The following is a 16,141-nucleotide window of genomic DNA, read 5'->3' on the forward strand; positions in this document are numbered from 1 at the left end:
ACCCAGCTAGTCATTTAGCAGACGCTCTTATCCAGAGCGACTTACAATTAGTGCGTTCATCTTAGGATAGCTAGGTGAGACAACAACATATCACAGCCATGGGACTGTGATCTTCCCACAATAAAGTAGCAGGAAAAGACAAGTGCATGTTTTTGTTTCCCCTGGGATATATTTAAGATACTCTTTGAGGAGGAACGGTTTCAAAACATTTCAGAAGATGAGCAGGGACTCCGCTGTCCTGACGTTAGGTGGAAGTTTGTTCCACCGTTTGGGTGCCAGGACAGAGAAGAAGTTTGAGCAGGAGCTGAGGGCCAAGAGACCAGAGGTGGCAGAACAGAGGTGCTCGGTTGGGGTGTAGAGTTTGAGTTAATACATACAGTAACACACACGCAGACATACAGTTGAATATCCCTCACACGCACGCACACACTCTGGGTCCCACACGTTCCTTGGGGTGTTTTTGAACTGCAGAATCTATTGAGATGAGACCACATTGTTATTCAAGCAGATCACAGAGTAAGAGAGAGAACAGGAGGAGAGGCAAGAGAATAGAACATGGAGATCGAGAGTGGAATAAGACTGCCATCTGCTGGCAATAAGCAGAACCATGTGCAATGTCCTGCATGGCTCTGAGAAATCAGCTCAAACAAACACTCGCACACAAAAATAACCTGTTCAATACCCAATTTCATACAGACAAAACACATATAGAAAGCTAGTGAATCTATATGTTATGTTAACCTGGGTCTTTTCTCTGCATCTTCAGCTGTGATCTTAACTGCTATCTTAATTGTATAATACAGTGTTTACAGTGAGCAGGGAGTATGTCTATAGGTGCAGTGAAATCAATGGTGTGCAACAGTGTCCATTTCTCTCTCTAACAGCAGATGGTGTATGAGAGCACTGTTCACCATAACATGATGTAACGGTTTGCCCACTGCCATGCTAATGTATCTTACTGGTAGTGACAGGGGGGTTTAATGTGTGGTCTTGTGTTGTTAGGAGGTACCTTGAACATATGGAGAGTAGACCCTCCATATACACAATAAATTGCAGTGTGCGTGTGTGTGTGTGATACGTATGTGCTTATTTGACTGTACTACTGTATATGACTATGTGTGAGTATGTAATATATGTGAGTGTGTGTGTCCATGTCTTGACTCCTCACCTGGACGAGGTAGTGGGAGCAAAGACTGAGCAGCTCCAGCAGCTGAAGGTGACTTCCTGCCGACAGAACGTCCTGAATCACCCCTGGCTCCAGCATTATCTGAGGAGAGGACCTGAGTGAGACCACTTCCTGTCCATCTCACACACTGCTCACCTCCCCAGGCAGACAGGTTCCCATCCCAAATGACACCATATTCCCTATATAGTGCCCATAGGGTTCTGGTCAACAGTAGTGCACTGTGTCTGGAATAGGGTGCCATTTGGGACGCAACCAAATGACAGAAGCACTCGGGGACCAGTGGTCGCTTTATATAATGCTGCTGATTCATGTGTGTGGGTGTGTGACTGTGGTCTCAGGCCAGGCGTGTTTTTCGTGCGCAATAGCATGTCAACTAATGTGATTTCACTCATGTGTTACTGAAAGCATTTGAGAGGCATTATTTGCGCTGGGTGTTCTTCAATAGACTACACGTGTTGGTCCCGCTTTATATTCAGTGTCTATAAAACATGAATTTAAAGGGTCATTACATTGCGGTTAGAGTGGTATTATACATTGTTATTCACACACACTGTTATTCTTCTTATAACTGTGATACATACCACATTTCCATGTAATTGCCATGCAAAATACATGATTTGAAGCAACATCAAATAAAAAGTACGACTATTATTTATAATATGCGTGCGTGCGTGCTCTCAGTGTAGACTATATAGCAACAGCGTGTCTGCTAACCCCATGGCCCCTGACATGTGGCCCATGGATTTCAGCAACTAGCTCTGTGGTTGTTTACTGAAATAAGCATATTGCTCACGTCTCATCATCTCAGCAGACGGAAACGGACCGGCGGCCGGCTGCTGACCTACATCAACACAACTCCCCCTGCTCATTTCCACTGTGGAAATGCAATTAGGAATAATTACGAGCTAGCCAGCCTTTCACTGCTGGGCCACAGGGCATAGATCTCCTGACTCCTCACCGCAGAGAGAGAGAGAGGGAGAGGAAGAGAAAGATGGGGGGGGGGAAGAGAGATCGGCAAGAGAGAGAGGGAGGAGAAAGAGTGGGGGGGGGTCACTGGCATACTGTAGGATCAGGCTAGGTTAGATATCACATCCATGTATAGGCTATAGCAGGTGGACTCAACCACTATTTAAGAAGGTCCAGTCACACAAATGTACTAGATGGCAACGGTCCCGGATGGATACTGTCATTTATCAGCATAGTAACAAACCCCCACATCGCGACTCATATGACCCCAAAATGCTCAAACTGTTCACATCCCTTTCCTTGGCGGAGAGAAAACTTCAAAGCATTTTAAAGCAAATTTCCTGAAATTCTACACATTTTGTCATCTTTTATGTGCGTTCATATGATACCTGAGTGACTCAACAAAATCAATGGGGGCACCCTAGGGGTCAAGTATCGGGACCGCGATCCGCCAGTTGAGTATGGCTGGGCTATAGCTTTAATCAGCTAACGAAAAGCTGAAAACTGTCACTCTTAGTTAGTGTAAGCCTGGACAGTTGTGAGATGTGTTTGTGCGTACAGTTCAGTACCTGTGTGTGACTCGAGGACATGTGGTGGGTTGGCTAGCTGCAGATGAAGGCGCTACTGTGGACTCACCTGTCCCGTGTAGGCGAAGTCTAGTGCATGTTTCAGTCCCACACTGGTCACTCCCTGAAGAGTCACCTCGTCTGCCTCACTCTCCACCATGCACAGACTGAACATGGCCTGTGAACACAGACAGACAGAGACAGAGACAGAGAGAGAGACACACACACACCTCTGAGACATAGGCACAGCAAACCTGAGCTATAAATAGGCTGCCGCACAGCTGAATTACAAAAACAGCCTCATAGATTCGGGAAGTAGGGGTGCTGAACCACCCCCTGAAATATCATAGTAATAATAAATACGAAAAATAGTGCACAGGGCCTTTACTAGTCCTATATTATTGTACCGATATAGCCATCTGTTCCGCGAAAAATAATAATACTTTATTTATTGTCTTCGAGAGAACAGAAGTTATTGTTGCTTGATCAGCACACACAAACGAACAGACAGACAGGAGACACCCCCCCAAGGGGTTGAAAGCACAAGGACTACCATGTGATTCCACACAGCAACTGCCCTCCAGTTGAAGGCCCACTCTTGGCCTATCCATAGAGTTCATTGGACAGAGATCATGTGTTTCTTTGACACCCATTTTCCAAGCTATATTTATCACTATCCGACACACAGACTGGTTACTTCCTGATCTTTTTCTGGGAAACACTGCATTAATACACACACACACACACACACACACACACACACAAACACAAAGGCAAAGTGAAATCAAAGCCCCAGAGAGAGCAGTCGCCTGGCCCTGAGCCTGCTGTGCTGTGCCTGATGCTGTGTTGTCCCCAATCAAAGCAATTGATTGGTGTCACAGTATGAGATGATGGCAGAGCCATTGATCAGGGATGGAGGAACAGGGGAAGCGGCAGGGTGATGGATTAGTCATGTCTTTAATTCACAACTAAAATAATCAAGGACTCCTAAATCACACTAGCCTGGGTACCAATTTGTTTGCGGCTTCATGCCACACCTTGTCATGCGAAGGAGTTGACATGATAGCACAAACAGATCTGGGACCAGGGCTACAGTCACACCACTACAACCTCAGAGCAGAGGATACTCCTGCCCCTTTTTTTGATTAGGACCTGTATTTTTTGGGTGTAAGCACTAGTGTTGCTCTAGGTAAATTGTGTTTCCATAGCTAACGCAGTCTCTACTCTATAAGGGATTGGGACAACCACTTTTCATTTACAAAAGCCGCAGGGCCAGACGGATTACCAGGACGTGTATTCAGAGCATGCGCAGACCAACTGTCAAGTGTCTTCACTGACATTTTCAACCTCTCCCTGACCGAGTCTGTAATATCTACATGTTTCAAGCAGACCACCATAGTCCCTGTGCCCAAGGAAGCGAAAATAGACTGTTTTCTCTGCTACCGCACGGCAAGCGGTACCGGAGTGCCAAGTCTAGGCCCAAAAGGCTCCTCAACAGCTTCTACCCCCAAGCCGTAAGACTGCTGAACAATTAATAAAATCGCCACCGGACAATTTACATTGACCCCCCCCCCCTCCCTTTTGTATACTGCTGTCTATGCATGATCACTTCACCCCCATCTACATGTACAAATTACCTCAACTAACCTGTACCCCCAAACACTGACTCTGTACCGGTGCCCCCTGTATATAGCCTCGTTATTGTTATTTTTATTATGTTACTTTTTATTTTAGTCTACTTGGTAAATATTTTCTTAACCAACAGTGCAGTTCAAGAAGAGTTAAGGGCTTGTAAGTAAGCATTTCAAGGTACATTCTACCCTTGTTGTATTCGGCACATGTGACAAAGTTTGATTTGATTTAATTTTGTGCAAATCTATGCATTTTCTTATGATTTAGTTGAGTATAATTGTGTTGTTGTCCCGGGGCTCTGTAGGGTCTGTTTGTGAACAGAGCCCCAAGACCAGCTTGCTTAGGGGGCTCTTCTCCAGCTGTATTTCTCTGTAGGTGATGGCTTTGTTATGGACGTTTTGGGAATTGCTTCCTTTTAGGTGGTTGTAGAATTTCTGGATTTTGATAATTAGCGGGTATCGGCCTAATTCTGATCTGCATGCATTATTTGGTGTTTTACGTTATACAGAGGATATCAAATTTGTCTCCACTAGTGTGGATTGGGATGATTAGTCTTTGGTTCCAAATATTGGGGAATATGCCAGAGCTGAGGCTGATGTTAGAGAGTTTAAGTAAAGCCAATTGGAATTTGTGGTCTCTATGTTTTATCTTTTCATTTAGGATACCATCCACCCCACAGGCCTTTTTGGGTTGGAGGGTATTTTGTCCTGTAGTTCATAACATGAAATTGGAGAATCCAGTGGGTTCTGGTAGTCTTTAATAGTTGATTCTAAGATTTGTATTTGTTCATGTATATGTTTTTGATGTTTTCTCTTTGTTATAGAGCCAAAAAGATTGGAGAAGTGGTTTATCCATACATCTCCGTTTTGGATAGATAACTCTTTGTTTAGAGTTTTCCCAGAGGTGGTTAGATTATATGGATTCTTCAATTACATTGAGCTGATTGCTGACGTGCTGTTCCTTCTTTTTCCGTAGTGTATTTCTGTATTGTTTTAGTGATTCACCATAGTGAAGGCGTTGGCTCAGGTTTTCTGGGTCTCTATGTTTTTGTTTGGACAGGTTTCTCAATTTCTTTTTTAGCATTTTGCATTCTTCATCAAACCATTTGTCATTGTTGTTCATTTTCTTAGGTTGTCTGCTTGACATTTTTAGATTTGATAGGGAAGCTGAGAGGTCAAACATACCGTTTAGATTTTCTACTGCCAAGTTTACACCTCCACTATTACAGTGAAGCATTTTGTCCAGGAAATTGTCTAGAAGGGATTGAATTTGTTGTTGCCTAACTTTCCTTCCATCTATTGCATTTCTTAATATTATTCAGTTCCTTTGGCTTTGATGTCTCATGATTGAGCAAAGCTCTGTTCAAGTAGAGTGTGATTTTGCTGTGACCTGAGAGCGTTCAGTCAGAGACTCTGGGCTGAGTTCAGTGATAAAGTAGTCTATACAGTACTACTGCCAAGAGATGAGCTATATGTGTACCTACCATAGGAGTCCCTTCGAAGCCTACCATTGACTATGTACATACCCAGAGTCCGACAGAGCTGCAGGAGTTGTGTTTGTTGTCATCGTTGTGTCTAGGGGGGCATATGAGGGAGGTGTTTGTCCCCGTGTGTTGAGGGTGCCAGGTTCTTGTCCAGTTCTGGCATTTAGGTCGCCACAGACTAGTACATGTCCCTGGGCCTGAAAATGGTTTATCTCCCCCTCTAGGATGGAGAAGCTGCCATCGTTAAAGTATGGGGATTCTATTGGGGGGGATATAGGTAGCACACAAGGAGATTTTTCTCTGTTGAGATCATTTCCTTATTCATTTCTAGCCAGATGTAAAATACCATGTTTCTCGTAGGATGACAATGTCTGTATTTCCATTTTCTTTGATGAAGTCTGGGCTCCTGTTCTGTAGGCCAAAAGCAGATGACCTCAGACCTTGTGTATTCCAGGATGCGATAGTAAAAGCTTTGTGTTCCATAGTGTTGTTTTCATGTGGTTCGGACCATTACAGTAGGTGTGAGCAGAGCATGTTGAGCATCTGATACATATCTCTTAGTTCGCAGGATGGAGCTTGGGCGGGTGTATTAGTGGGGGTTGGGCCTGTTGCTCTGCTTAAGGCCTAGGCATATGTGCAGCTTTATTACAGTAGACTAAAAACAGCTGCATGCATTCGTGAATTGCGATGTATTTATTGTTCAGGCTAATTATCCAAAGCTCCCTTTGTCATTCATTTGAAAACTAAAATGATTGATTGCATTTCAAAGCATGAATGTCTCGGATGCTGTGTGATGGCATGAACTGATTGATTGATTAGTACAGTAGCCTATATATTGAAATATAGGAGTAAGTAAGTTATGGTATTTCGTCTAAACAGGACTTGCTCTTAGGCCTACATCTCGATAGTGGTTATACAAAGCCTGCTATTGATAATGACATTACATATTATTATAACCTGGAGTTCTTTTTTTCTAGGCGAATATATTTCAACAAGTCCAGGCGATAACAGGGCTACAGTGATAACTCGAGCTTGGTTCCCAAGTTTCTAAACCATACCAAACCATCTTCGGTATAGTGTCTCCTAAATATTTGAATTGAGGAAATGTGATAATCATTCGAATATTTTAGCAGTCCCCAGTAGACGTCCTAAATACCCCCCAGCCTTCAGATGTGAGCTACACAGTGCACTTGCACTTGAGATGCGTTTTAAGGCTAAGGATGCGAAAGTGAACTTATCATTTCCAAACGTTTAAGTCAGTTGTATGCTGATTTGCGATCTATTAACAGCATAATTATTAGGATATTAAATAGGCGCTACAGGCGCTATATTTTTTATTGATGCATTATTCAATTCATACGCACAACAAAAATATATTAACAAAAGCATTTACTGAGAAAGTTGATACATGTATGCACTTCATATATAGGCTATGCAGAGCAACTTCGTTCAATTTATCAAATCAGTTATTGTTGACCAAAAGAAATGACAGATGTGGTGTTTTGTGCTTGTGCACATAATTACATTACCCGACCACCCCCAGTAAACTTGATCCAAATCAGTCAGGTTTCAAGACTAGTCACTCAACTGAGACTGCTCTTCTCTGTATCACGGAGGCGCTCCGCACTGCTAAAGCTAACTCTCTCTCCTCTGCTCTCATCCTTCTAGACCTATCGGCTGCCTTCGATACTGTGAACCATCAGATCCTCCTCTCCACCCTCTCCGAGTTGGGCATCTCCGGCGCGGCCCACGCTTGGATTGCGTCCTACCTGACAGGTCGCTCCTACCAGGTGGCGTGGCGAGAATCTGTCTCCTCACCACGCGCTCTCACCACTGGTGTCCCCCAGGGCTCTGTTCTAGGCCCTCTCCTATTCTCGCTATACACCAAGTCACTTGGCTCTGTCATAACCTCACATGGTCTCTCCTATCACTGCTATGCAGACGACACACAATTAATCTTCTCCTTTCCCCCTTCTGATGACCAGGTGGCGAATCGCATCTCTGCATGTCTGGCAGACATATCAGTGTGGATGACGGATCACCACCTCAAGCTGAACCTCGGCAAGACGGAGCTGCTCTTCCTCCCGGGGAAGGACTGCCCGTTCCATGATCTCGCCATCACGGTTGACAACTCCATTGTGTCCTCCTCCCAGAGCGCTAAGAACCTTGGCGTGATCCTGGACAACACCCTGTCGTTCTCAACTAACATCAAGGCGGTGGCCCGTTCCTGTAGGTTCATGCTCTACAACATCCGCAGAGTACGACCCTGCCTCACACAGGAAGCGGCGCAGGTCCTAATCCAGGCACTTGTCATCTCCCGTCTGGATTACTGCAACTCGCTGTTGGCTGGGCTCCCTGCCTGTGCCATCAAACCCCTACAACTCATCCAGAACGCCGCAGCCCGTCTGGTGTTCAACCTTCCCAAGTTCTCTCACGTCACCCCGCTCCTCCGCTCTCTCCACTGGCTTCCAGTTGAAGCTCGCATCCGCTACAAGACCATGGTGCTTGCCTACGGAGCTGTGAGGGGAACGGCACCTCAGTACCTTCAGGCTCTGATCAGGCCCTACACCCAAACAAGGGCTCTGCGTTCATCCACCTCTGGCCTGCTCGCCTCCCTACCACTGAGGAAGTACAGTTCCCGCTCAGCCCAGTCAAAACTGTTCGCTGCTCTGGCACCCCAATGGTGGAACAAACTCCCTCACGACGCCAGGACAGCGGAGTCAATCACCACCTTCCGGAGACACCTGAAACCCCACCTCTTCAAGGAATACCTAGGATAAAGCAATCCTTCTGCCCCCCCCCCCCCCCCCCTTAAAAGATTTAGATGCACTATTGTAAAGTGGCTGTTCCACTGGATGTCATTAGGTGAATGCACCAATTTGTAAGTCGCTCTGGATAAGAGCGTCTGCTAAATGACTTAAATGTAAATGTAAATGTAAAACTAATCCCATACGAATAGGGTTTAAGGCAAGGGCTGTTTCCTCGTCTCTGACGCTGATGCCTCCGCCATTGTCCTCAATCCAAATATGCTGGTTCATTTTGCTATTATGCACATAGCAACATAGGGAAAGGCGCCTATTCACTGAAGATGATGTTTCGTAACCACGGACAACGATCATATACAACGCTGCAGAAAGCTCATGTTATAAAATAATATTTGGTTGATTAGTGTTGTACCATTATTTATAATATAACCATACGCATCTTAGAAGTGACGGACTGTGCCATCCCTGTGGCCTCCGCAATGGAGTAGTCCACTGAGACATGCGCGAATCAGACAGGTGTCTTGACTAAAGAAATCTCGGTCGACCAACAGCCTATCGACCAAACAACTAAATGCCAGCCCTAAGATTTTCACATGGGGATTATTATAAAAAGAAAATGTACATGTGAAACGGAAAATGTGATTTTCAACATGAATCTATTCAAAACAGTTCCCTCGCAATGAGGTTTTCGCAGTAGGCTATTGGCCCTAAACATTATCACTGCATATTGGCTTTGCTTGAATTGCCCTGCCAATGCATTGTTGTTCTTCTCAGACCATTTAAAGAATATACAGTACCAGTCAAAAGTTTGAACTTTTACATTGTAGAACAATAGTGAAGACATCAAAACTATGAAATAACACATATGGAATCATGTAGTAACCAAAAAAGTGTTAAACAAATCAAAACATATTTTATATTCTTCAAAAAAGCCACTGATTTAATGTCCGCTGCTCGTGTTTCTTGGCCAAAGCAAGTCTATTCTTCTTATTGGTGCCCTTTAGTAATGGTTTCTTTGCAGCATTTTGAACATGAAGGCCTGATTCACACAGTCTCCACTGAACAGTTGATGTTGAGATGTGTCTGTTACATGAACTCTGTGAATAATTTATTTGGGCTGCAATCTGAGGTGCAGTTCACTCTAATGAATTTATCGTCTGCAGCAGAGGTAACTCTGGGTCTTCCTTTCCTGTGGCGGTCCTCATGAGAGACAGTTTCATCATAGCGCTTCATGGTTTTTGCAACTGTACTTGAAGAAACTTTAATAGTTTTGGGAATTTTCCGGATTGTAATGATGAACGGTCATTCCTCTTTGCTTATTTGAGCTAATCTTTTACCATGTAGGGCTATCTACAACACAACTGATTGTCTCAAATGCATTAAGAAAAGAAATTCCACCAATCTTTTTTTTAAAACAAGGCACACCTTTTAATTGAAATGCATTCCAGGTGACTACCTCATGAAGCTGGTTTGCGTGATTGACTAATATACACTACATGACATAAAGTATGTGGACACCTTGGCGGTCAGCACTCGGCTGTCCCGTTCTGTGAGCTAGTGTGGCCTACCACTTCGCGGCTGAGCCGCTGTTGCGCCTAGACCTTTTTCCACTTCATGATAACAGCACTTACAGTTCACCGGGACAGCTCAAGCAGGGTAGACATTTGACAAACTGACTTGTTGGAAAGGTGGCATCCTATGACGGTGCCACGTTCAAAGTCACTGAGCTCTTCAGTAAGGCTATTCTACTCCCAATGTCTGTCTATGGAGATTGCATGGCTGTGTGCTCGATTTTATAGACCTGTCAGCAACGGTTGTGGCTGAAATAGCCGAATCCACTAATTTGAAGGGGTGTCCACATACTTTTGTATATATAGTGTATGTGCAGATATACTGTGTAGATATACTGTGTAGATATACTGTGCATGCGGACTGTACTGTATAGGTTCCATGTCCTCCGAAGCCAGATGTGCACATTACACTGTAAGGCGGCTATCTTTCGAGTTCCGACCTAACTTTGCTTCTTTTGGCGTTTATCTTTATTTTTTGGGATGAAATGTATCCACTATCAGTTCATTATGATCGACAAGAACTTTTGAACATCAGATTGGCATTTATTAACCTCAATTCCGGCTTCAACTTCGACTCATCTGCTGTTAGTGTAATTCCGACCCAATTTTCGGGCTACCCAAGGCGAAACGCCGGGCGAAACAGATTGCAGGAGAAGGGGAGTCCTGGCAAGATTTAGGCGCAGGGATAACCGGCCACCTCTTCCCTCCATTTTATTGGCCAGACACTTGATAATAAGATGGGTGACCTCCAATCGTGAATTTGATATCAACAGGACTCTCGAACTGCAATATTATCTGATTTTCTGAAACATGGCTTTCGGGAAAAGATACCCATGGGTGGATTCTCCATTAACCGAGCGGACAGGACATTGGATTTAGGGAAGTCCTAGAGGGGGAGGGTATGACTCTTCATCAACAGCAAATGGTGTGCCGACTCTAGCCCAGTGGAAGTCTTGACACATTGTTCACCCGTCTTAGAATACCTGATGGTCAAAATGTCTTCTATCACCTGAGAGAGTTTTCAGCTGTTATCATGACTGCTGTATATATTCCACCCCAGGACAAGAAAAACAACAAGCTGGCACTTAAACTGTACAAGGCTATAAACAAGCAGGAAACCATGAACCTGGAAGCTGCTTTTTTGGTTGCCGGTGAATTTAAGACACCCAACTTCCAACTTCCATCAACACGTCTCCTTTGCCACTAGGGCTGATAAAGTCCTAGACCACTGTTACTCTACTCACAAGCAAGCATACAAGGTCCTCCCTCATCCCCCGTTCGGCAATCAGATCACGACTCTATACTCCTGCCTACAAGCAGAAGCTCAAACAGGAAGTACCCGTGACGTGCTCCGTAGATAAATAGTCCTCTGAATCAGAGGCTATGCTACAGGACTGCTTTGCTAGCGCTGACTGTACCCGGACTCGGCAGATAGCATTGACAACTAACCACCTCCGCCACCGGCTTCATTAGGAAATGCATCACCGATGTTGTCCCCACAGTGAAGGTTCGCTGCTTCCCCAATCAAAAGCCCTAGATTAACACCAAGGTTGCAACTAAATTAAAGGACAGGGCTACCACACACAGGTCTATCGCAGCCAACCCAGAGACTACGGCTGAGGACAAGAAATCCTGCTACGACCTCCGCAGAACCATCAAACAAGCAACAGGACAAAATAAAAACGAGGTGGAATCCAATTACACAGGTTCCGACGCCAGCCGCATCTGGCCGGGGCTACAGTCCATTACAGATTAGAAAGGAAGAACCAGCAGTGATCTGCCTAACGATGCGTCTCTACCAGACGAACACAATGCATTTTATACATACTTCGACAAAAACACCAAGCCGTGCATGAGGGCCCCCGCCGACCCAGAGGACTGGGTGATCTCGATCTGCGAGGCCGACGTGAGTAAGGTTTTTAAATCAGGTCACTTGCATGGCCGCAGGCCGGACAGTATTGCAGGACGTGTTCTCAGAGCATGCGCAGAACAGCTGGCAGGCATATCTACGGTCATTTTCAACCTCTCCTTGTCCCAGTCAGTAATCCCCACATCTCAAGCTGACCACCATCATTCATGTTCACAAGAACTCTAAGGCATCCTGCCATAAAGACTACCACCCTGTATCTGCTAAAGACTTGTATGTGACCAATACAATTTGATTTGAGTACTTTGAAAGGCTGGTTATGGCACACATCAACGCCATCATCCCAGACACCCCTAACCCACTCCGATTTGCATACCGCCCCAACAGATCCAAAGACGCAATCTCAACTGCACTCCACACTGCCCTCACCCACCTAGATAAGAGGAATACGTGAGAATGCTGTTCATTGACTACAGCTCAGCATTCAACACCATAGTCCCCTTCAAGCTCATCACCAAGCATGGGACCCTGGGACTGAACACCTCCCTCTGCAACTGGATCCCGGACTTTCTGACGGGCCGACCCCAGGTGGTGAGGGTAGGCAACATCACCTCCGCCACGCTGACCCACAACGCGTGGGCCTCACAGGGGTGTGTGCTTACTCCCCTCCTGTACTCCGTGTTCACCCACAACTGCGTGGTCATGCACAACTCCAACACCATCATCAAGGTTGCTGACGACATGACGGGGGTAGGCCTGATCACCGGGCGAAAATGGGAAGGCCAACAAGGAGGAGGTCAGTGAGCTGGCAGTGTGGTGCCAGAACAACCTCTCCCTCAATGACAGTAAGACCAAGGAGTTGATCGTGGACTACAGGAAACAGGGGGCGAGCACGCTCCTATCCACATCAACAGGGCACTAGTGGAGCAGGTCGAGAGCTTCAAGTTCCTCACGATTGTGCCACCTCCCCCTCGGGAGGTTGAAAAGATTTGGCTTGGGCCCTCAAATCCTCAAAAAGTTATACAGCTGCCAAACTGAGAGCAATCTTGACTGGCTGCATCATTGCTTGTTATGGCAACTGCACCACCCTCGATCGCATTGTGCTATATAGGGTGGTGCAGAACACCCAGTACATCACTGGGGCCGATCTCCCTGAGATCCAGGACCTCTATATCAGGCGGTGTGAAAGGGAGGCCCGGAAAATTGTTAAAGACTCCAGCTACCCGAGCCATAGACTGTTCACTCTGCTTCCGCACGGCAATCGGTACCGGAGCAACAAGTCTGACCCCAACAGGCTCCTAACCAGCTTCTATCTCCAAGCCATAAGACTGCTAAATAGCTAACAAAATGGCTACACGGACTATCTGCATTGACCCTTTTATTTTTGCACTGACTCTATGCACACTCACAGTACTGACTCTACACACACACACATACTCATTCTGACACTCCAACACACACACACACGCCTCATTTGCTCACACACACATACACATTACACACAGTCACATACAATCATCAAATACGCTGCTGCTACTCTGTTTATCATATATCCTGATGCCTAGTCACCTGACACCCTATACATATCTACCCTTACCACTCCAGTATCCAGCACATTGTATGGTATTGGCACTGACCCTGGATCTGAGCCTGTATATAGCTTACTTACTCTCTCCTGTTCTTATTGTTTCTATTTCTCGTGTGTTTTTGTTCTAATTTACTTTATAGTACTAGTGATATTGATTATTGCTTTGTTGGGAAAGAGCTTGCAAGACAGGCATTTCACTGTACTTGTGCACGTGACAAAACAACTTGAAACTACACTCTTAGAAAACAGGGTTCCAAAAAGGGTTATTCGGCTGTCCCCATAGGAGAACCCTTTTTGGTTCCAGGTAGAACCCTCTGTGGAAAGGTTTCTACATGGAACCCAAACGGGTTCTACCTAGAAGCTAAAGGGTTCTCCTATGGGGACAGACAAATAACAATTTTTAGTAGTGTCCTCCCCAGGTCCAAACTCACCCGGAAGTAATCGCTGCACGCCGCCAGCACTGCTTTATGGGCGTGGAACTTCTGGTCGCCGGCGACCAGGGTGACATCACAGAGTAGGCCATCCTTCCTCTGCTGGTTGAGGGCGGAGAGGACGGAGTCCTGGTGAGACTTGGACTGGCATAGCCTCTGGTCTGTTACCAGCTCCTGCCCACTGCGAGGGAGGGAGGGAGGGACAGAGGGAAGGAAGGAGTGGGGGAGAGAGAGTGAGGGAGAGATATCAGTCAAGAGGGTGGGAAAATCTCTGTCTCTCGTCTCTCTGCTCATCTCATTTGAGTCATTTAGCAGATGCTCTTATCCAGAGCGACTTACAGGAGCAATTAGGGTTAAGTGCCTTGCTCAAGGGAACATGGACAGATTTTTCACCTATTCAAGTCAGGGATTCAAACCAGCGACCTTTCGTTACTGGCCCAACACTCTTAACCGCTAGGCTACCTGCCGCATCTCATTGTTTGTCTCTCTTGTTCTCCTAGCTGTCCATTTCATATGTCTGTTAATTAGTCAACTAGCTGTCAGTCCTTTTTCCTGGTCTGCAGTTTGGTCTGTCACTACAAATAACTAAATACTATTGAAGGTATGTGAACACAAGTCTGGTGTGTGTGTGTGTGTGTGTGTGTGTGTGTGTGTGTGTGTGTGTGTGTGTGTGTGTGTGTGTGTGTGTGTGTGTGTGTGTGTGTGTGTGTGTGTGTGTGTGTGTGTGTGTGTGTGTGTGTGTGTGTGTGTGTGTGCATTCTCAGGGTTCGTGGTAGAGCACTGGAGTCCCCTGCTGGTCACCACTAAGGCTCAGCAGCTGTAGTTCAACATTGTCAACGGGCTGCTCCTCCCTAACTCTCTGTCCAGGCTGGACAAGGCCCCAAGGAACAGCCTGCCCCTCTACCTACAGTGTGTGTGTGGCCCTGACAGAGAAATACCCCGGGAATGAGGGACACGTCGCCACAGGCTGAGAGGCAGAGTCAGGATTATAATCTGACAGAGAAGTGTGTGTGTGGAGGGGGGGGGTTGACCACACCTGCCAACATGCTGCTCCACTGAAGCTCAGACCAGCCATGCTTAACCAAGGTTGGTCAGAGGTTAGTTAGCTCACCACATATACTACAGTTAACACTGCAGATGGCATTGCAAACTCTAAGGGAAAAATGAGTCTCACACCCAATTACAAAACACTGGAAACAGTTGTAGAGCTGTGTGTGTGTACGGATTCACCGGTTTACAGATTTACCTGACACAAGGTTCAGATGGCATGCTCCCGGAGAAGGAGAGAAGAGGTGGAACAGTATTCTGTGATTCCTGAGGGCTGCAGTTACTTCCTGCATTAGCCTGGAAAGAGAAACAGATGAGGTACATTTCAAATCAATCCATTTGGATCAACTAACTGCTAATCCCGAATACAAAGCAGACTGAAAATCCACTTGAAAACGGCGAGGCACTTCAGCTTAATGAATAGAATGAAGCAGACACTTTGTGAATTAGCCATCGGCCAAGAAAGACCACGACCTGAGTTTCCAACTGACTCTCTGTGGTTAAGAATAGAATATGTTTCTGAACACTTCTACGTTAACGTGGATGCTACCATGATTACGGATAACCCTGAATGAATCGTGAATAATGACGAGTGAGAAAGTTTGACGCACAAATATCAATGGTGAGAGGTTAGCGTTCCATTGGAGGTTTTTTACATTTGTTTTTATTATGGATCCCCCAGCTACTCTTCCTGGGGTCCAGCAAAATTAAGGCAGTTTATACAATTTTAAAACATTACAATACATTCACAGATTTCACAGCACACTGTGTACCCTCAGGCCCCTACTCCATCCACTACCACATATCTACAGTACTAAATCCATGTGTATGTATAGTGCGTATGTTAGCTGTGTGCCAGTATGATATTTGTGCGTCCAACTTTCTCATTATTCAGTATTCACTTCAATTCAATTCACTCAGGATTATCCGTAATAATGGTAGTGTCCACATTAATGTAGAAGGGTTTAGAAACATATTCTATTCTTATTTAAATCACACAACATATTATTTACCATTCATTTCTATTGGGCACAAAATG

General features: G+C 45.5%; 1 protein-coding gene across 1 annotated transcript in view; it reads right to left on the reverse strand.

Annotated features, from left to right (window-relative positions):
* Window positions 1-16,141, reverse strand: part of LOC139564601 (kelch-like protein 32) — a 44,866-nt gene that overhangs the window by 6,270 nt on the left and 22,455 nt on the right. Inside the window, exons 2-5 of the mRNA XM_071384261.1 lie at window positions 15,302-15,399; window positions 14,056-14,236; window positions 2,789-2,896; window positions 1,169-1,267 (exon numbers count right to left, since the gene is read on the reverse strand). Coding sequence (XP_071240362.1) covers window positions 1,169-1,267; window positions 2,789-2,896; window positions 14,056-14,236; window positions 15,302-15,324 — 411 coding nt within the window. The 5' untranslated portion in view covers window positions 15,325-15,399. The remainder of the gene's footprint in view (window positions 1-1,168; window positions 1,268-2,788; window positions 2,897-14,055; window positions 14,237-15,301; window positions 15,400-16,141) is intronic.

Source organism: Salvelinus alpinus, chromosome 35 (genome assembly GCF_045679555.1).
Source record: "Salvelinus alpinus chromosome 35, SLU_Salpinus.1, whole genome shotgun sequence".
NCBI classification, from domain to species: domain Eukaryota; kingdom Metazoa; phylum Chordata; class Actinopteri; order Salmoniformes; family Salmonidae; genus Salvelinus; species Salvelinus alpinus.